We start from the raw sequence: 22,163 nt of genomic DNA, 5'->3' as shown, positions 1-22,163 counted from the left end.
CAGCCCCACCATGGCTGTTCTGCCCACCCTGCCTGCCCCAGCTCCCAGTGCTTTAAATGAAAGCCCCCACTCACTGCGTGATGCCTGTCAGGGGGCGTGATTCCCACTGCACCCCACTGTCCTGTGCTGCATGGAGGGCTCTGCACGAGTCCTCCAACCCCACCACTCTCCCAGCCCCACCCCGCAGCTGCCCACCTGGCTCAGCTCTGGCTTTTTAAGAAAAAAATACAAAACAACCCCACCTCCCCCCGGCTCACTGGCTCCCTCAGCAGCCTTGGGGCTTTGGGGGGGGGGCTCATGGAAGAGCCCCATCACGTGGTAGGGGGTAGCGGGGATTGTGCCCCACTGGGCAGGAACTGGTGAGTCAGGGGATTTTTTTGTTTTTTTTCTTAAAGGGCTGGAGCAGGTCAGGTGGGACAACCAGGGTGGGGACTGGTGGAGCGGGCAGGCGTCAGGGGGCTCATGCAGAGTCCCCCACATGGCACGGGGTAGTGGAGGGCAGCACGGATTGCCTCCTCCCTCCCCCGCCTGGCAGCACCCTGGCAGGGTTTTTTTTTTTTAAATTGCCAGGAGCTGGGGCAGGCAGGGCAGCCATTGCCAGGGATGGAAGAGAGGGTGGGGAATGAGCCTGTGTGATTCAGAGATTCGGCTGATTCAGCAGTAGCCAAATCTCTAAATCAGATTCAGCCAAATCGATTTGGGACAGTGATTCAAATCACCGAATTGAATCACTGTCCCCCAAATCAGCCTAATCCAAATCTGAAGCGAATACTAGCTGCTTCACACAGGCCTAATGACTATGTGTGCAAACAGGCTTATGCATCCAGTTATAGAATTTCTATCTGTCTGATGCACAAGTGTCCTCTTTGGCACTTAGACAACCAGAAATGCCATGTAGACATAAATCTGGACACCTAGATGACTAGAAAGGGAACAGAATACCATTCCTAGCCAAATATTTTATCCATTGTCTTTAAGTAACCACACCAGGTAAATTTCTCTACAATGGCATCTACAGATGTGATAAAGCTTTAGCAAGCTACGAGTGATCAAGAACCTGAAGCCTAATTCATATGTTTTCCTTCCAGATGTGACTGAAATACATTTCATATCTAGACATCCCAAAGAGGTCTGCATGGACAGACTATGCAGAGATATTGGTGGAGGTAATCTAAACACAACCCTCCTGAACCAGGATGCAAGGCTACCACATGGCTCCTTCTGGGTTAGTAGACCTGTGCTACCCTTCCATCTTATTTGTGGACAGTAGTTTATGTCCCTGCCCCTCTGTAATAACAGATCTCAAGGACCTCTCCTGATCTCCCTTCCATCTGCCTTAGCTTATGAAAGTTGCTCAGGTCTCCTTTCACAGCTTGCAGGATACATGCAGGATTTTATTTAGTAGGGCCAGATATTATTCCACCTTGTAAGTGAAACTATGATTCTATTCCATTCTGCCTGAGTCCCTGAAAAAAAGCTAATGCAAAAGATGAGGGGTCCTTTCCCTTCTTGCTGCTTTTTTATAACTCAGCTTTAAGGTTTAGAAGATAGTGTGTTACAGAAGTAGGTGCATTATTGACAGGGTTGACCCTAGGGGGGTGCAGGGCCTGGGGCAAATCAGCCTGTGCGGGGCCCCCTTAGCACTGCATGGGGCCCATGGCACCCCTGCAAAGGCAGGGCACAGGTGGGGGTCTCCCCCACCCCCCAGGGGTGGGAGGACTCTCCACACGTCTTCTGTGGTGTGGGGCAGAGCCACCAGCACCAGGCAGGCCCCATGGGAGGGGTCATGCCTGCTCCACCCGGGATAAGTCAGCCTATGCAGGGCCCCCCTTAACACTGTGTGGGGCCTGTGTGACCCCTGCAAAGGCAGGACATGGGCTGGGGTCTCCGCTGCACCCAGGGGGGCTGGTCTCCATGCTTCTTCTGCAGTGTGGAGTGGAACCATCATCACCAGGTCGGCCCCTGTGGGAGGGACCGTGGCCATTCCACCCAGCTCTGTGGTGTCCCCCATAGTGCAGGGTCCAAGGCAGTTGACCTGATTTGCCATACCCTAGAGAAAGCCCTGAATACTGGATTTCTGGAAGAGAAACTGGCTCTGAGTGTTCAAGGTACTATGCAGATACATGGTGCTGCTTCATCAGTGACTCTTACCCTATGACCAGCTCCAAAGCTAGTATAGCAGAGAGCCTTGGGAGACCCCCACAACCAGGTGACTTTCATTCAAACACAGATCAAACATGCCTCTTGCACATTACTGCACTTACTGCAAATTCACTTTGATAGTGCTAATGCTAAACAATTTCACTTTCCTACTAGTTTAAGTAAGAAAGAAAGACCTGGCTTTAGCAAAAATCATTAAAATTAATGTCAAATATTACAGTGAGGTCACTTTTCCTTTTTAACACTCTTCATATTCACCACCAATAAATCTTAACATGCTACACATCAGTTCTCTTTTGAAGCTATCACCGTTCAGTAAACACTGGCCAAGGCTTTATCATTCTGCTTGACTGCAGAGCACTTGAACAACACCTTGTGCATCTGCACTGAAACCCTGGGCACCTGCTCTTGAGCTGGCCCACCTGCCCTGTCCCACTCACATACACCCAACCTGAAACTACAGTAGTGAAGTGGAACATGCTGAGAAAGGCCACCAGCACTGCCAAGGACACAGTCAAGACACCTCCAGTAAGTTCTTATAAACAGAGGAGCAAGCCCTCTTCTGATTTTGAACAGTTAGCGACTGTTCAAAAATCAGAAGAGGATTTGCTCCTGAATTCACTATGGTTTAGCTCTAGGAGGGCCAGGTATCTTCAATTATTATTTTTTATTTTTATTATTGAACTACAAACAAACTATGGTAACTTGCTTTTTTAAACAGTGTTGTTATTACCTATTTATGAGAGAGGGAGAGAGAGAGAGAGAGAGAGATAAATAGATATAAACTTTAGAAATGTACTTTTATAATGTGTTTACCACAAGAGCATACATTGTAGAATGGTGGTACTCAACCTTTGGCCTGTGGGCCAAATACGGTACATGGGGCTTCCCACAGGTGCAGATCTAGTGTGTGGGCCTGGGCCGATGCACTAGATTGAACCTGTGGACTGACCCTGTGAGCTGACCCCATTCTGGATCTGGCCAACCTCACAGGTGGGACGTAGCCTACAGACTAGTCCTGTGCCCTTCATCCAGCCCATTTGGCTAGAAGGGTGAGTCCTACCATCAAAGAATATGAATTAGCAAAATTAGGACAACAAAGCAGAACATTTTCTTTATGCAACTTATGCCAAAAAAAAAAAATCAGCACCCGGAAGACATAAAAACAGCTCAAAGCAACTTTCCCTTGCATCGATGTATTATCTTTAATTATCATGTAGACAGGTATCTTGGTTAAATGATGGAACTCAAAATATGTAGAGCAGATGGAATTTATAACAAGCAGCAGCCCACTGCATCATGTTTTTAAATTAAACAAGCATATGCTGTGATAAAATTCTTATAAATGTTCAGCAAACAGAGGGCTAGATTCACTGTTGCTGTAATGTAGTTTACATCACTATAACCCTTTTGATTATACTGGACTTACACCAATGCACAATTGAAATAAGCTGGTGGTGAATTGGACCCAGAATATTTTTAAAAAGAAGTATCCATCAACAAATCACAGTTTGCTTACATTTATGATTCAACTCGGTGGCAGCATCTACATGAGGCATTGCATGCGCAGTAGCTTCATGTGGCACAAAGCATGATGCGATGCTACTGTGCAGTAATAATGAACTACTGCGCAGTCAGCACCACCAAGAAACCATTCAGGAACGCTAATGTGTAGTAATGCCAGTTACTGTGCATTCATTTGGTACTTGTGTTTGCAAGCACAGGTTTCCCTCGCTTTATGCAGGTTCTGTATGTGCAAATTCGCTCTTATGTGATGAGCCTTTTTGTACCAAAAACGTGTTATATGCGAATTTGAGTTTTGTGCTGTTTTCCAGGAACACATGTATAGCACAAAGTGAGGGAAACCTGTACTAAATGACTAAGCAGTAACAACTGTGCAGTCAGCATCTCATGTAGACACGGCCAGTTTTGCAGACGGCTCCCCTCTCTTTGATCTTGGAATCCTCTAAATGAAAGAAAAGTTTCCACCAGTGTTTTCAAGCAGAAAGAGCATGCAATACTATGTAGAGAAAATAACAAAATTATGATTCAAGTCAGATGAATTTCCTACCTTTAAACCTGTCAGGCCTGGTGGACCAGTATCACCTTTTTCCCCCTGAAACACAGATATACAGCAAAGATTATGGTAAGTAGAAAACCTCAGAATGGTTACAGGAATTCAAGCAAGTACACCCCTTTGTTTGGAAAGAAAGGATTAAATCAGCACAAATTTGCTCCAGTTTTAGGTTTGTACAAGTCCCATGATCTGTAATAATGATTATGTTTACTGAAAATCTTTTCAACTTCTTTTTCTCAGGATTACTTCTGTTCACATATATATGAGACTTACAGATGTTACAGCTTTTGGTGGAAAAACCATTTTTCATTACACAGGCTTTGCCCACTTACAACACTTGTGGCAAAAGCAGGCAGCCATTTATATCAGACAAACAGGCTGGATATATGACATCCCTCTAGATCTCAATCAAAGTCAGATCAAGTTTTTATTGCTATTGGTATCATGCAGTGACAATGGTTGAGCACCATGGTTGAGCTGTTGGTGACTCACCTGAGCTACCCACTGCCTTATGGCTGGCAAAAGGAGGGTATGCAGGACATCCAGGGGCAGCTGGACAATATTTTACCACATAAGGGACCCTCACACAAGTACCATCCAGTTCCCCATTGGGCAGCAGCAGTGCAGCTGCCTAACAGAAACACTAGCACAGTTAGTCAAAGAAAAGGTGGAGGGCAGGTCCAACCTCCTTGCTACTGAGAGAAAACACTGCATCAGTAGTAACAATAGAAATAGGTGATAGGCATTAGGTTAGATCATCTCCTAAACATGACCAAGAAGATAACACTTTTGGGGCTTATTTGGGGCACACCGTATGATCCCACAATGTCAAACGCGTGCCTGATAATCCTGAGCATAATACAAGGGGACGGAGACTAAGGAAAACAATAAATATCACAGCATGGAATGTAAGAATGTACAAATGTGAAGGAAAGCAGCAGAATAATTATGTGGGACTCCAGAAAAATCAGACTTTAACAAACTCAGGGAACTGGTAGGCAGAATCCCCTGGAAGGAGAGTCTGAGGGGGGGAAAGAAAAAAAAGAGTCCATGAGAGTGAACTTAGGTTCACAGAAGCATGTGCTCCATATATGTATCTTAGTTAGTCTACAAAGGTATCTGCCATGCCTTTTGTGCCTTGAGGACGTCACTGGAAAGGCACAAAATCAGGCTATCCTAAAGGGAAAAAAAGGTAGAAATCTTGCTTGCATGTGTCTTTATAGCGAAGTTTGAGGTGTCCTGCTGTTCTTGTTCCCTCCAATAATTCCCCATACAGCATGTCCTTGGGTATATGTCCATCTTCCAATCTACTCAGATGGCCTAGCCTTTTTTAAGGAGTTTACCCCTTTTGGGTACACTTCTGGCGGAGTGGGGTGGGGCGTGGGAGGAGGTGGAGGGGGGCAGAGGTCAGACATGAAGTGGGGGGGTAGCAGTGGTCAGATGTGGAGCAAAGGGAGGTGGCAGTGGCCAGACATGGAGCGGGGGCTCCATCCCCACCCGTCCGCACATACCCCCTAGTCCCTTTCCAAGTACCCCTGGTTGACAACTCCTGGCCTAGCCAGTGCAGTCATCTCTGAGTAGAGCTGTCACACTCGGCAAATTTGCCCTCTGAAGAACCTCTGTGTCAGTAACTTTATCTTGCCATTTGATGTTGAGTATGTGGCATAAACAGCTCAGGTGGAAGCTGTTTAACCTTTTCTCTTGATGGGCATAAGCTGCCCGTGTTTCCCCACCATATACGAGAGTGCTGAGCTCGCAAGTTTTGTACACTAGCATTTTGGTCTTGATGGTAAGCTTTGAGTTGTTCCATGCTCTTTTAGTTAGGCTGCTACCACCTTCAGCAGACTTTCTGATGTGAACATTAGCTCTTCATCCAGTGAAAGGTTGGTGGTCACTGTAGAACCTAGGTAGGTGAACTTTTGGACTACTTCTAGCTAGTTCTCATTAAGGGTGATTGACGGATCTTGTGGAACTCTTTGTCCTAGTACAACTTTTCCCTTTATGCTGATACTGGGAGCAAATGCCTGACAAGCTCTTGAAAGGTGATCCATGAGTTCTTGTAATAGGGCTTAATTGTGGACTATAAGGCAGCATCATCAGCAAATAGAAGCTCCCTGATAAGCACCTTTCTAACTTTAATCTTGGCCTTGAGTGGCGACAGGTTGAAGAGTTTTCCATCTGAGCCTGTGTGAAGTTAATGTCTACCTTCTGTATCTTTAAATGCGCAGTTCAGGAGTACCAAGAAGAAGACTCCAAAGAGCACAGGGGCAAGAGAACACATCCTCGTTTCACTCCGTTTTTCATTTCAAAGTTGTCCAAAGTGGACCCATCAAACCGAACAGTTGCTTTCAAGTTATTGTGAAGAAACATATAAGACTTAACAGGATTGGTGGGCATCCTATCTTTTCTACAACTGCAAATAGGCCTGCTCTGCTGACAGTGTCAAATGCTTTGGTTAGATCCACAAAGGTGATGCCCAATGATTGGTTTTGCTCTCTGCACTTTCTTGAAGTTGACTCAAGAAAATATCATGTCTATGGTTGATCTTTCAGCCCTAAATCTAGACTGAGACTCAGGGTAGACATGACTCACCAGCTGCTGTAGGCACACCATGATGACCCTTGTGAAAGCTTTTCCTGCTATGCTTAGTGAGATACCTCTGTAGTTGTACCCTTATCTCCTTTATTTTTATATAGAGTGATAATGTTTGCATCACGCATGTCTTGTGGTACCTCACCCTCTTTCCCGCCTTTGAGTAACAGCTGATGAAGATATGGTAACAGGCTTTCTTTCCTGCACTTGAGACTTTCCATTGGGATAACATCTTTTCCAGGAGCCTTGCCACTTGATAATGAATCAATGGCCTTGCTTGGCTCCTCTACAGTGGGCTACATGTCTAACTCTAGCATGATCTGTAGAGTTGGTATTTGGTTCAGTGATTTGCTGGTGATGTTCCTTACTTGTGACTATAGGCCTGAGTAGTGTTCAACCCAACAAGACATCTGCTTGTTTCTATTTGTAATGGCTTCACTGCTGAGCCATTTGAGAGGGGCAACCTTGTTGACAATAGGGCCTAGAGCTTTCTTCAGACTGTCATACATGACTTTTAGGGGTTCCTTTGTCTGAGGCTGCCTGTATCTCATTGTAGAGCTTGGTCCCGTACTGATTTGCAGAGTGTCTGGTTACTCTCCGTACCTTGTTTTTTGCATGTTAAAGTCTTGTTTGGTGCTCACTGTTGGCTTCTTGTTGTGTTCCAGATAGGCTGTGTTCTGGATATTGATGAGAGGTAACAGAGTTCTTCTGCATTTTCTTTAAATCAGTCCTTATTTATTGGTCTCTTTTCCCCAAATGTAGCTTTAGCTGTTGCATAGATTGCAGTTCTTAAACCTTCCCAAATTTCCTCTGACTTCTCTAGTAGTGACTTCCCGAACATGCTGAGTTCAAAAGCTTTCACAAACTCTTGGTACTTCCTCTGGTTCTTGGTGCTAGTAGTATTGATTGTGGGCTTGCTCCTAGGTTTTGCTCTATGTAGTTTCTTAGCTGTAATCTTCACTTTGCTAATGATCAGGGAGTGGGAAGCCGTCTTGTCTAAACCGGGAAATCACGGTCCTCTTTAGAAAGAAGAAAGAGGCTTATAAACAATGGAAGCTGGGGCAGAACCCAAAGAGGACTATTCCATGATGGTCTGCATTTGCAGGGAACAGATAAGACAGGCTAAAGTGGCAATTGAACTTACGTTAGCAATGGGAATCAAGGACAACAAGAAGAGGACTTCTTGGTACAGAGAACTTCTTTTTTAGGTACATAGGGAACAGGAGGAAAACAAATAGGGCCATTGCTCAACAGCTCAGGAGAGCTGGTTACCAGCACCCAGGAAAAAGCTGAACTTCTGAATGACTACTTTGCCTTGGCCTTTCACTGGACCAAGGGGAAAACCATGCCAGGTAGAGTAGAGGATAAGCATGGTAGGAATAATTGCCTTCCTACTATTGCCATAGAATTGGTGTATGACCAATTAATAAAATTAGACGTATACAAGTCAGCAGAACTGGATGATCTTCATCCGAGAGTGCTGAAGGAGCTGGCCGAAGTAATTGTGGAACCCCTGGCAAAACTCTTCCACAACTCGTGGTGCACTGGAGAAGTCCTGATGACTGGAAGAGGGCGAATGTTTGCCCATCCACAAGGGCAGGAGGGAAGGCCTGGGTAACTATAGGCCAATCAGCCTAACTTCCATCCTAGGGAAAATCCTAGAAAAGTTCATCAAGGAGTCTAACTGTGATAAGCTTGCAGAAGGTAAGATTCTGAATGACAGCCAGCATGGCTTCTTTGTGGGCAGGTCTTGCTTTACCAACCTCATCTCCTTCTATGACCAGGTAACTCACCACCTGGACACGAGAGAGAAGGTTGACATTGTATACCTAGACTTCCAAAAGGCCTTTGATCTAGTATCCCACAATGTCCTCACGAGAAAATTGGAGGATTGTGGGCTTAACTCTGAGACAATCAGGTGGGTGAGAAACTGGCTGCAAGATAGGACCCAGAGAGTTGTAGTGAATAGAACTGTGTCATCCTGGCAAGAAGTGGGCAGTGGTGTCTTGCAGGGGTCAGTGCTTGGTTCAGTACTTTTCAACATCTTTATTAACAATTTGGATGTGAGAGTAGAGAGCTCATTGGCCAAGTTCATGGACGACACCAAGTTATGGGAAAGTGTGGTCACGTTTGAAGATAGGCTACAGTTACAGGCGAACCTAGACAGGCTAGCAAGTTGGGCGGATCGGAACCTGATGAAGTTCAACATTGAGAAATGTAAGTGCTCCACCTTAGGATGAGCAACCCCCAACACACCTACAGGCTTGGCGGCACCAAACTGACTAGCACCATGAATGAAAGGGATCTGGGGATAATAACAGGCTACAGTATGCATATGAGCCAGCAGTGCGATAGTGGCTGTAGCCAGTAGGGCAAATAATACTATGGCATGCATCAATCGATGCTAAGGAGGTGATTCTTCCACTTTACTCAGCACTGGTGAGACAGCAGCTGGAGTACTGAGTCCTGTTCTGGGCACCACACTTAACAAGGATGTGGACAAACTTGAGAGAGTCCAAAGAAGAGCCACCTATATGATCAAAATCTTAAAAGGCAAACCATACGAGGAAAAGCTGATGGATTTGGGACTCTTCAGCTTGAGGAAAAGAAGGCTGAGAGGAGACCTGGTAGCAGCTTACTGCTACATTAGGGGAGTACATCAAGGGCTCAGTGAGAAACTGTTCATCAGGGCAGCCAAGGGGAAAACCAGAAGTAATGGCCACAAACTCCAGGGAGATTGATTCAAGCTCAACATTAGGAAAATGGACGCATGCCTCTGCCCCTCCCCCACAATTATACAATTTGCTAGTACATTCAGTTTGTTAGTACAAAAAATAATCATCTTAAACTTCAACAAGGGAAATTTAGGTTGGATAAGAGGAAGAACTTTCTAAATATGAGGATGCTTAAGCATTAGAATTCATTACTTAGAGAAGTCATAGAACCCCTATCCTTGGTAGTTTTTAAAGTCAGGTTAGACAACCATTTATCTGAAATGATTTAGACCAGTAATTCTCTGCCTTTCTAGACTTGAGGCATCCCTCAACAGACTTGAGGAACCCTTTGATAGACTCAGACAACCCTCAGAAAATGTTAACTCTTAATTTATACTCCTGTTTTGACAGCAAAAAATAATAGGGCAATTCCTGTTGCAAAGAACTCAACAGGTTGAAATGCTTTTAACCCTATGGGCCATGTCTAGATGAGTGCGGCCATGCAGTATGTGGCACTGCAGACACGTCTGTGATGCCACATACTGCACGTTCATTTGTTCTCTGCACTGCAAGGGAGCAACACGAAGGGTTTTTTTTACCCCTGGATAACCAGGGTTGAAAAAAACCCATGGAAAAAGAAGTGGAGTGGAGCATGTGGTGTCAGTGTGCACCCCCCAAAGTTGGAGCCTGGCCAGCCAGAGCTGTACTCTGCTGCTGGCCAGGCTCCATGTGGCAGGATTGCCACTGCTGCAGCCACAGGAGGCCCCCAGGATGCCAGGTAAGGCTTCTGGGGCCAGCGCTGGGCTGGCCCCAGTCTCCCCTACCCCTCCCAGGGTAACTTGCTGCATGCCAGAGTGCACATGGCACAGGCGTTCCCCGGAGACAACTAGCGGCGGCACAAAGTGTGCCGCTACTAGCTGTTCCCAGGGAACCAAATGTCCATGTACATATGGACATGGCTATGTATTTCTATTTGATATCTCTAGGTTTTTCCTTATGAATCATGTTTGCAAACATACCAATGTTAAGACTCTGTGACACCCCGAAAGGATCTCAAGGCACTCCAGGATTTAGAATCACTGTTTAGACAGTGATAATCCTACCTTGACTAGGGGGTTGATGGCCTCCTGAGGTTCTTGCCAGCCATACTTTTCTACAGTTATATGACTATTATGACAACGTGGCAAGTTATCCATGTTGCAATCAGAACTGGATTAGGGCCAATGTTAAGACAAACAGTCTAATGGAGGTATAATGGAGAAGGTCATTGCATGGCAGAAACAAAACAACCTGATAATACTAGCAAATTGCTTGTCAAGCATGATGGGTGGGGGGTCGGGCAGGGACAGAGGCCTGCATCGTCCCCCTGGTCTAGGGTCGGGGTCCAGCTTCTCTCCCTTCCCTGTCTGCCGCTTCGGGCCAGGGTTCATTCCCTCCCCTACTTCCCACTGTTGTTTTGGGTCTGGTTCCTCCTCACTGCTTTGGGTGCGGGAGCACGCATCTCCCCCTGACCACCTGTCTCCCAGGGTGGGGGGTGGGAGGGGAGCAGTGAGAGGCAGTGAGAGGCAGCCAGTGGCAGCCAGGGCCGGCAGTGGTGGCCAGTGGGGCTGGCGGCAGGTGGCCGGTGCTGGTGGCGAGTGGCCACGCACTGCCCCTGGATAATCCCCCCTCCCCTTCCCCTCTCTATTCCAGCTGTTGTTTGGGGGGGGCCTGCTTTGGCACCTGGCTCCAAAGAGCAGGGCCGGGTGGGGGGCAGGAAGGGAGGCTAGCGGCACTGGCCTTGCCCCCCCTCTCTGGATCCCCTCCATTACGGTGGAGCTCCAGTTCCCACTATTTCCCTCTGCCTCCAAGGAGTTGGGCTGGGGGGTGGCGAGGCCAGCACTACTGTCTCACCCCCACACCCTGGCCCCCTGATTGGCTGCCACAACTACCAACCAGAGAGCGAATAAAGCGTTACAGACAGACAGACAAAGGCTTTTATAATATTAGCATACTCAGGGAAAGAGCATTGTACGTGTGTCAGTCTGGGTGAGCAAGAAATATTTTGGGATACAACACAATTAAGAGAGAACAGTCTCAGTGGGCACATCTACACGTGTGCCCCACTGTGCAGTTGGTACTGCACATTCATTTAGTATTTGCTTTAGCAAGTACAGGCAATCCCTGCTAATGTGGTTTCACTTAGTGCTATTTTGCTATAGTGCTCATTTAAAATTCACACTTGATTCCACTTAGCGCAAGTTTTGTTACAGTGCTCAGCGAAGCAGTGGCGGTGAGAAGTGAGAAGTGGCAGTGAACAGGCGGGTGAGCATGAGCATGGGGCCCATGCTGGTGCCCTGGGGCCAGTGCAGGGCACCAGGAGTGCAATGCCTGGGCTGGCACATGGTGCTGGAGCGGCTGGCGGGTGGGGAGAAGCAGCAGTGGTGTAAAGCCGCAAGTGGGCAGGTGGGCATGAGTGCAGGGCCTGTGCCAGTGCCTGGGGCCAGGGTTAGCAGGGGCCCAGGGTAGGGAAGAAGGAGCACAGGGCTCAGGCTGGCACATGGGGCCAGAGTGGCTGGCAGACGGACGGGGGAGTTGGGGAGAGGTGGTAACAGTGAGAAGCAGCAATACCCAATTATCTCCATTTACATTAATTCCTATGGGGAAAATCGGTTTCACTTAGTGTAGTTCTGCTTCATGCTTGGTTTGTCTAGAACCGATTAAGAGCGCTAAGCAGGGGTTGCCTTTACTAAATGACTGCGCAGTATCCTTTGGTAATGGTGGTACACAGGTGATTTCTGACCCTACTGTGCAGCTCATTGATACTATACAGTAGAGGCAGTGTCATGGTTAGTGCCTGCTGACGCTCCGTCACCATAGCAACGAGCATTTCACATAGATGCACCCAGTGAGACTCAAACCTATGCCCATGAATATATCTATCATACAGCATCCCACCAACTCCTGCTTCAGATGAAATGCTGCATTACTTTATGGACAGCTACTGGAAGTTGATGACTCAGTCCTAAAGAGTAATAAGGTTTTTTGTACCTGGTGACTTAGTGCAAAGACTGGAGAAGTGAGACTGGATAAGAGAAGTTCTGGGTAAATGGGGTCTCTGTGAGCTGAAGATGCTGGTTACAGACCACATGAAGTTTGTAAAAAAAACCAAACCAATGGACTTTTTGTTCCTAACAAAATGTTTTATCACCACCAGAAATGATGGCACGCATATTCAGATGGTAATATCAGGAATCAGATTGATTTCATGTTGGCAAGCCAAAGGTGAAAGTTGGGCATCCTTAATTGTAGGACCTTTTCAGATGCAGATTATGGCAGTAACCTGGGGTTGGGGCTAGCAACACTCCTGTCCCTTGAGCAGCCGGCAGGGAAAAGCCTGGGACCATGAAAGCAGACTTCCCTAATGAGAGAGTCCTGCCAGGGCCTGGCCATGCCCCGCTCAGCTCAGCTCCCTGCAGAAGAGAAGGGAGGGCTGCTCTAGAGTTCCCCAGCTTCTAGGATGAGCCACTGCAGGCATGTGCCTGAATTTCCTCAGTCCAGAGAGAACATCTGTCCAGTTTCCAAACAGTTTAGCCTAGTCAGGTTAGACTAACCTGCAAAGACTGAATCAATTCAGGCTCAGTCTTTTTTAATGTCTGTCCCTAGCCATTAAGACAATATTGCCTTCCCATCACTATTTGTTATAACATTACGATGACACTTGCTTGTGTTATGATTCCTCTCTCTCTTTATCCCACCACTGTGACTCTTACATTTAAGACATTCTGCATTATGGTACTTGTTAGTGGCAATACATGCACTGGCTGCTTTAAGAGCGTGTTCCGCAGGGGGACCTAGTGTCCTTCCTAATTCCTACACTGGCATTATATTCTGTGAGCCTGGTCTGGATCTAGAGCCACATTTATATATTGTTACTCTTCCAAGCCCAGGACCACTGACAAGAAATAAACCTTCATCTATACCCAGGCTCAAGAATTAGGAAGTCTAGGTGGCTTACAGGGGTCCTAAACATGAGTCCCAGCTCTATTCTCAGGCTCCCCTGAGTAGCCCTCGACCCTTGAAAATCAGTTTGCTTGTATAATGCCAAAGTCTGAGTATCTTAGCCTGGGTGTTTAGTTTTTATAACACTGTAATCTGTGATATATAACTATTAATTGTGTCTTTAGTCAAGCTGTGCCAGAATCAATATGAAAAAAAGTTCTGAACTAGAATTATATTAATGTAAATGAATGTAAAATTTGCTCAACATAATTTAGACATGTCAGAGTTACTAGAACATTTAAAAAAATAGAAATGTTTTGATTCTGCTAGTTTCCTCTTTACAGAGTGTTGTAAAAGGACTAGGGTTGGGTATATGACCAATCAAATAAAGTTTGGTCAAATATCAGGCAAAAATTGTAAAACATTGACAATGCAATCAAATAATACACAAAACCCCACAAGTTTTCCATTAAGAAATGTGTCAAAAACAATAAAGCATTATTTCTGTTAAGAAAACTGGAAAAAAAAAATTCACTTCCCCAAAAATTGCCATAATCTTTGACCAATCAAAAACTATGCAGTCTATTGATCAGTCAGTTGACCAGCTTGCCAATTCTAAAAAGAATAAAAATCAAACATGATCTAGCAATGTGTAAATACATCAAACCAGTATCTGTTCCAGTGCCAAATATCAAACATTGCTGACTTTTAAATGTAATTTTCTAATTAATATTACCTTTGGTCCCATTGGCCCACGTTGTCCAATCTCCCCCACCGGACCCTACAAAAGACAGCTAAATTTACCAACAAACCAATATAAGATTTCAGTGCAACAATTCCAACAAAAAAATTAAATCAGTCATGTAAAGAAGTCTGCTAGTTGCATTATCAATAAAGGAAATTTAGAATATTAAACAGTTTTAGAATATTTTAAAGCCTGATTGACATGTATTGCATGGTGTCTTAACCACTTCAGTGACAGTTTGCTTATATTTGCTTAATATTTTCTTATAGAGGACACGGAAGCTTTGTTTAAAATTACCCAAGTGATACAGTTTCAAGGAGTTATTTTCAGCTGTTTACTAGTATTTACATTCTTGCCTGAAACAAAAGGCTGTCTTCAGTCTGAAACAATATTTCTGCTATGATTAAATCAAAATGGTGTCACTATTTTCAAATCTGTGCTGGAAAAAATATACAGTTTCCTATGTTAAAATAAGTTTTATGACCTCCTGACTTCTTGCTGAAGCTGCTTCAGTTTGTTAGTGTTAGAGGGCAACACTTGACAGAGTTATGAATCCCACAGGTGTAGTCAGTGGTCTGCTGAAAAGTGGTTATGCATACACACTGAATTTTTGTAAAGCAACAACTCAGGGTTTATCTACACTGCAGTGATGGTGTCCACAGCACCGGGGGGCCTGAATACTGTCCACCTGCTTGAATCCTCTGACACACCCCAACCCTGGAGGGGGAGTCTTGTGGGAGATATGTGGGGCCAGGGGGAAGGGAACAAAGCACATGATGTGGTTCAGTGAAACGGTTATTATCTGGGAAAAGAGCAGACCCTGGGTTCTAGCTGGTGCCCTTGCTCCTGCTGAGATGGAAGATTCCTTCCTGTCCTGTCCTCCATCCATTTTGTCAAAATACTATGTTAGTGGCTCAGCTTTGAGAGGAGCGTCAGAAAAGGGAGACAACAATACCCAGCCTGTCATATGGCAGTTAGTTGGTTGTGTTGGGAAGCAAAATGGGCACTGCTTCTTCCCTCCGAGTGAGACAGGGAGCCTAGAATTCAGGAACTGCAGCATCTAAGTGAATGTCCTCACTCGGTGATTTTCAAACTTCCTAACGTAATGGAAAACTTTCATATCACTTTGTTGCAGGGCACTGAAGCGCCCTGCTCCTAGAAAAAGGGACAGGTGCCAATTGCTGGGGCACCCCAGTTTGGTCAGCTGATTAGAAGGGGGCAGGCCTGGCCTATATAAACAAGCCAGGCTGAGCCCAGAAGCAGTTCCTCTCCGGCAGCTGAGGAAGTTGGAGCTCTGTTGAGGCAGACGGAGTAGAGCAGCCTGATGGCCTGAACAGCTTCTATGGAAGGAGACCGGGTGGAGGAAGCCCTGGTAGGGATTTGGGAGGATAAATTGCCTGATGGTTTAGAGTTTACGTTTTAGCCAGGAGGCTTAGCTTTGAGTTGTAGCCGATTGGCTCATGTTATTACATTCTGTTGTTTGTTGTCCCACCGGAGGACCGGGTGGGGCTAATAGGGGTTGGAGGAGGCCTCATGGGGCTCCACAGTGGTGTGGAGACCCCAGTGCCAGAGAGGGCACAGCTTTAAGGGGGCACTGACCCCAGTCCTGTGAAGGGGCACAGTGGATTGGGGGCCAGGTAAGGCTGAGGCCACCTGAGCCCACAGGAGTTGTAGATCTGCGGAAGGGATTTAGGGGCCAGGCACGGCTACGGCCACCTGAACCCCAGGCACGGAGATAGAAGCCCCAGGGAGGGTGCAATGACGAGAAGCCCCAGGGAGGGTGTGTGCCTAGGACTTAATTGTGAAGTTAGACCCCAGTGCAGCCACGAGAGAGGCCTGGGAGTGTTCGCGGGGAGCGCGGGCGACTGCAAGTAAGGAGAGGCCAGAAAGCGTCTGTGAGAACGTAGGCCATCTGAGAAATCGACTAGACAACGTCTGGGACATCTACGAGGCTTGGGGCATGGTATCGGGGTGGTAGGAGCCACGCGTAGCCCTTAAGGTGTGAGGGCACCGAGTCATCTTAGGTGGGGCACAGACTGGAGTTTGTCAGGGGTACCATGTCAAGGAGGACTAAAGGCAGCCTCCCTTAATACTCTTAACATCAAAGATGTGGTGGGCGAGAACGAGGGTGCTTTATCCCAGACGTGGCACGGTAGGGGGCGCTAGGAGAGATCACGGCTGCTCCTAGGATGCCGCCCCGTGACACACTTCTTCTGCCACAAAACTCCTAACCCCATCCTAAAGACTGACATGGAGTCAGGCAGCTCTGCCCCACAATGGTGGTGCACTGCCTCCCACTCCACATCTCCATTGCCCCCAGTCTTCCTGCAGAACCCCTAATGATCCATCATGGAACCCCAGGGGTCTATGGAATAGCGTGAAAACCACCGCTTGTAGCCTGCTGAGCTATGGAGGCAAAACGCACACAGAAGGCTCTTTTTCTCTTCCTAAGGATATGTCCGACAGTCACTGATTCTGAATAACTCCATTTTTAGGCATTTAAGTCTACTATGTATTCACAAAGGGCATGTGTATGGGCAACAGCTGCTACTGAGCATGCTCTGTCTACACAGCTAATTACTACATGTGCAGTGCTATACATCCAGGAAAAGAATTGCATTGGACACATAAGTGCCTAAAAATGCCCTCTAGACTGCCAATAACTGGCCACTTGGATAATTAGGGAAGAACAGTATGCCAGCCTCAGCAGTCAGGAAATGACAAACATAAGATTGCCAATGCCGCCTGACCTCAGTCTCCTTGTGTGCATGCACCAGAATATAGCCTTGGCTTACACTGGAGCATCTAATGCTACAAAAGCAGTTCCTTTTAAATGGATCAGATTTAGGATGGCTATGTTGTCTAAACAGTGGGGAGCTCACACCCAAGGAGTTCTTAACTGATGCCCACCTCCACATGGTGATGGAGGGCATACCTACACTGCCTCTGCACCATGCTTAGGACTGCTGCCAAGAAGCACATGCTGCCCCCTTGCACCCCCTCTGTGCTCACTAAGTACCAGAAATAAAGCAGCATAGTTGGTTAGAGCAGCCCTGAGCACATACCTGAGCATCACCTTCATGCACTGTGCTGTGGGAGTGCTTCTGGGCACATGGGGATGGCACCTCTAATTAGCTATCCTGCAAGTGTGTGCACTGTGGCAAGGGTCATAGCATAGATGCCTTCGGTGTGTCAGGAATAATAAATACTGTGTAATTTGCCTGAGGTGCAAATAAGACCACAAAACATGTCCACATGAGGGCTGTGCTGCCAAATTGCCCACCCTGCCATCTGCTCCTGATCACATGCTCCAAACAGGAATACAGCAGCAAGGTTTTTCTAGGACCAACCCCAGTAACTACTCTTGGGCAAACTGGAGACCCAGGTCTTGAAAATGGCTACTGAAGGATGCCTCAGACCAACCTTCCTGGCATGTTTCCAGGTTTGGAGTATGTGTGAGAGTTCATGGGTGGTGTGTGCTCAGAGGCTGACTGACAGTGCTGTCTTTCCGAGATTGCAGAAGAGTCACAGGTGCAAGCTCCCCTTACTCATCTGACTGTGGTATCAACTCTAAAGCCCAATAATGACACTAAGCAAATGAATGGCAGCTAAATATTTAGTTAATGCAGAAAAGACCATATTTTACTATTAATATGTGGGTAGGCTGAGAGGAGATCCCTGAAATTACAGCCTAGCCCTTTAGCATGATTAAAAAAGAATCCAGCGCTTGCCACAAAATAAATGTGACATGCTTGCATTAAACCAATTTCTTTATAAAAGGGTGAATTAAAGTTTTGTATGTAGCCAATAGTAACTGCTTTGTTTTTGTTGTTACTAATTATACATAAAACAATTATGTGCAGCTTTCATTTAGTTGTTTTTTGACAATTTGCCATCCCTTCGAGGGAAAATGCAAAGGAAGCAAATGCAGGGCAAATAGAGACAATGCACCTCCTAACAGCTGGTTTTAATTAAAATGTTCTTAGGAGCAGAGTCATTCTTCCAACACGGCCAGAAACTTTTAGAGGTTTTATAGGACATAAATAGCTCACAACACTTTCATGCAATACTGGCAAGTGTCTGGAATCATTTTTGATTAAAATGAAGTATTTCTGTGCCTACTTAATTGACCTAAGGCCTTGAAGAGTGAATGCAAAATGACAGCAAGAACAAACTTTTTGAGTTCTGTGCAAAAGCAATAAGACCTCTTTTTTTGTGCTGGTTATAGCACAATGATTTGGAAATTATGTCCATATTGGAAGCAAAGCTAAGAGCAATGGCATCACTTTTGCAGGTTGGAATGGGCAATTTGCTGCTTGCTAGTTAATGACTTCTATTATTATTTTTAATGTGATGGTTTTGACCACTCATTATGATTATTTTTAAAAGGAACATAAAGAAATAGTGCTTTTGCTTAAAATAAGACAGATGTCAAATGAATTTTCAGCATTGTCACTTCCAGCTAGTGAAATATCAGACCACTTCAGTCCCTGGCTTTTCAAACTGGCCCCTGGCACTATCCTACCTCCAATTTTCAATATTTTGTGTAGGCTGTCACAATATCTCTGGACAGATCTCCTCCTCCAGTTATGCTGCTTTATGTTAAAGATAAGCCAGGTGCAGAGCTCTTGAAGAGTGAACTCTGCAGTGGAGAAAGTTTGTGGGGATGGAAAACGTATCGTCATTAGGAGGCCTATTCAAAGTGCTTCCTGATAAGTGTGGGGACATAACCCAGGCAGCTGGGAATGCACTGATTCAACACACCCAGCTTCAATTTATTGAGGAAGACTCAAAGGGAACTGTGGTGGATTTTAAAATTTCCCACACTGGCAGTATTCTGAAACCTGCATTCAAGTGGCTTAATGAACTTAATAAGACTGCTGTTTTAAATATTTGCTTGCCTGAGTAAGATCTGCAGCCTCAGGCCCTACAGAACCTCATGGGAGCAAAGTTATTCTAAGTAGTATTATTATCGACTTCAAAGAGATTATAGTCACACTGTAAATATTCACTGGATTGTGCGGTTGAGATTTGCCAGCTGAAAAGAGTTTTTGCTGTTAATCTTTTTAAAGTTGTTTTAAATCAGGGAATATCATTTAGTTTTTGGGTTATTTAAGAAAGCACAATTGCTAAAGGAAAAAGAATGAAGAGTCCCAATTAGGCTCTTCTGGAAATTGACTGCAAGTTTGTCTTTGTTTTTATTAGTGCAATGCTCACAAAACCAAACAATTAATAGACCTATCAAATCAGCCACAGAGAGCTGGTTGAATGGTGTAGCGCTGCAAGCTATTTCAGTCCTGACCAGAAAGTTTTCTATCTTTCTGGTTTCTGGGTGCTTTTAAGGAGAAACTCCCAATTGTACCCACATGTGAAAATGTGCAAATTAATTTTCATGCGTGACCAAAATCTCTGAATTTATAAGGAGATCTATGATAATGAAAGCCCAAGGCATTCCCTTAGCATGTCATTGTAAGTGGTAGGCTGTACTGCTCTGATACTGGTTGAAGTACCACATGTAGGAGGCCACGGAACTACACTTTTCAGAAGGGCTTAACCCTCATGCCACTTATGGACGAAATGAATAAAAATGTGAAAATTAACGCAATGTTTGCTTATCACAGGCTATATGAATGCAGCACAATTCATGGGACATAGCAGTTTAAGAATATTAGAATTCAGGAAAGCAGTGTTGGAGACCTAAAGAAACAATGGGCTCCTGTACATGTTCAGGGAGGCTGCTCCAACATGCTGTAATTCCAGCACGTCAGAACAGACTCAATTGAATCTGCTGGAGCATCGTGATTACTGTGCTCCAGCAGACTCCAGCATGGTGTCCATCAGCATCCCTGCACTGAAAATGGTGGCGGGGCACTTTAAACTAAAGCTCGTTCGATGAGCTTTAGTTCAAAGTACCCTGCCGCCATTTTTCAGTGCAGGGATGCTGATGCATGTAATGCTCCGGGGGCTTTTAATTAGTGAGGCTCTTGGAGCTGTGCTAATTAAAGGATACACCTTAGCCTTCCAGATGATGTCAATAAATGCCCAAGGGTCTGATCCTATATGGTGTAGAAGAGGGAGTAGATGGGCTGTCTCTTATCTCCCTCAGTCTGTGTGCTGGAGTTTATGAAGAAGAAGTGGGTATAGTGCAAGTAGATAGGGAAGATAGCCATAGAGATCAATAATTTAAAATGTCAAAGGCTAAAGACTTCACAGGATAAGGGAGACTGAAGCAAGACAAGAAAAGAGGCTTTTAGACTTAGCAAGCATCAAGTCTCTAGAAAGTACCTTCATAAAAACAGTAGCCAAGAAATGGAGAGGATAGTAGCCAAATTTCTGTTTCAGATGGTGGACTGTAGTCAGATTGCTCAGAATAAACCAAAAATACTTTATTAACCAGTGGTAAAATAAACTATCCAAAGGAGGTAGTCAGAAATTGGTTAATGCAATGGTACAAGAGGATTTAATACCCTATTTACCTGAATCCAAGATAACTTTTAATTCAAGTGGCCCCCCAATAACTAGATTCTAAATTTGTTATAATTTTCCAAGTATAGAACTAACTATTGCAGGGTCATCTTAAAATCTTCCCCTTGCCCTATTCCAGCAGGGAAAGAAGTAGCAGCAGGGGAGGCTGGTGGCAGATGACCCCTGCCCCTTGCAATCCCAACACTTGATCCTTCTGTTGTCTGTCCCCCCATGCCAAAGCCCCCTAGTACTTGCCCCCCCATGGTGCCTGCACCCTGTGCCCGCCCTACAGTCTCTGCCCCCTTTGCCTCCCACAGCCTCTACCCCCTAACCTCTGCCCACCACCTGCCTCCTACAGCTCTATCCCCCTGCAGCCCTTGCCCCCCACAGCTCCCCACCACTGAGCCCTTGAACAGAATGCTTCATGTGTTCACAAAGACTGATTTAATTAATATCATTATATTTTCATTATTATTTTCTATCCCATAATCTAACAGTTGACTCACCATTTTGACCATGCATATGCACTGAAGAAAATTTTCCACTGAATTGTACACAATGGGCACATCTACACATGCTGTCACTGTGCATGAATAAACTGAGGAGCTTATTGCTCTGGAGTGCTAATTGCTCCCGGACGTACCGTTTGAACATGTGCCCAGGAGAATTAACTCCGGAGCACTAAGTTATACATTTTATTCACGTGCAGCATGTAAAGCAAGGTCAGAGCAGCCCCGACTGGCAAGGGGCCCCAGGGTGAGCCTACCAGCCTGGGGTTGCTCTGCCCAGCTCAATGTGCTGCAGAGGGGCTGGCTGGGGCGCGGGGGAGCTTCAGCTTAGGGTTGGCAGGCAGCCTCTGCCCTGAAGCATCCTTGTGCCCCAGCCACCAGGGCAGCATCTACATGTGTGCTGCTGCAGATTTTTTACTCCTCAGCAGGATAGTACTTGTATTTACAAGTACTAACTTGCTGCAAAATAAATTAGCTTACTCCAGCCTAATAGGAGAGCATGTGTAGATGTCAAGACATTTACTGTGCAGCTAGTTAGTCAACTGCACAGTAAATGTCTCATGTGGACACGCCCACTGATACCCACATCTTTCTCTTGAGTGGTTTCAGGTAAATTGAAAAATCAAAGTCACAGAACTGACTAGCCTGATCAACAGAGTGGTTATAAAAGGGAAGAAAGGAAGGCTCACGCTGAAAAAGGCTACGTATTCAGGTTTGAGGCAAGACACATTAAGGAACATCATAGGTAAAAAAAACCCCACTTCACTAGTCCTATACATTTTTAAAACTGTAACAGATCAGCTAATCAATTAACTAAAACTAAACCAATCAAAATCAGAAGGAAATTAAACTGATTTCTCTGGGAAAAATCCTAATATAATTTAGTGCAATATAAACAGGGAGCAACTCAAACCGACCCA

General features: G+C 45.6%; 1 protein-coding gene across 2 annotated transcripts in view; it reads right to left on the bottom strand.

Annotated features, from left to right (window-relative positions):
* Window positions 1-22,163, bottom strand: part of COL15A1 (collagen type XV alpha 1 chain) — a 285,296-nt gene that overhangs the window by 82,824 nt on the left and 180,309 nt on the right. For both annotated transcript variants that reach the window (XM_090049302.1, XM_090049301.1), the window contains exons 18-19: window positions 14,261-14,305; window positions 4,232-4,276 (exon numbers count right to left, since the gene is read on the bottom strand). In XM_090049302.1, the coding sequence (XP_089905428.1) occupies window positions 4,232-4,276; window positions 14,261-14,305 (90 nt within the window). The remainder of the gene's footprint in view (window positions 1-4,231; window positions 4,277-14,260; window positions 14,306-22,163) is intronic.

Source organism: Crocodylus siamensis, chromosome 5 (assembly GCF_052110815.1).
Source record: "Crocodylus siamensis isolate JL-2025a chromosome 5, ASM5211081v1, whole genome shotgun sequence".
Classification (NCBI taxonomy): Eukaryota; Metazoa; Chordata; order Crocodylia; family Crocodylidae; genus Crocodylus; species Crocodylus siamensis.
The sequence above is the reverse complement of the archived record's forward strand: the minus strand, read 5'-3'. Positions and strand labels throughout refer to the sequence as shown.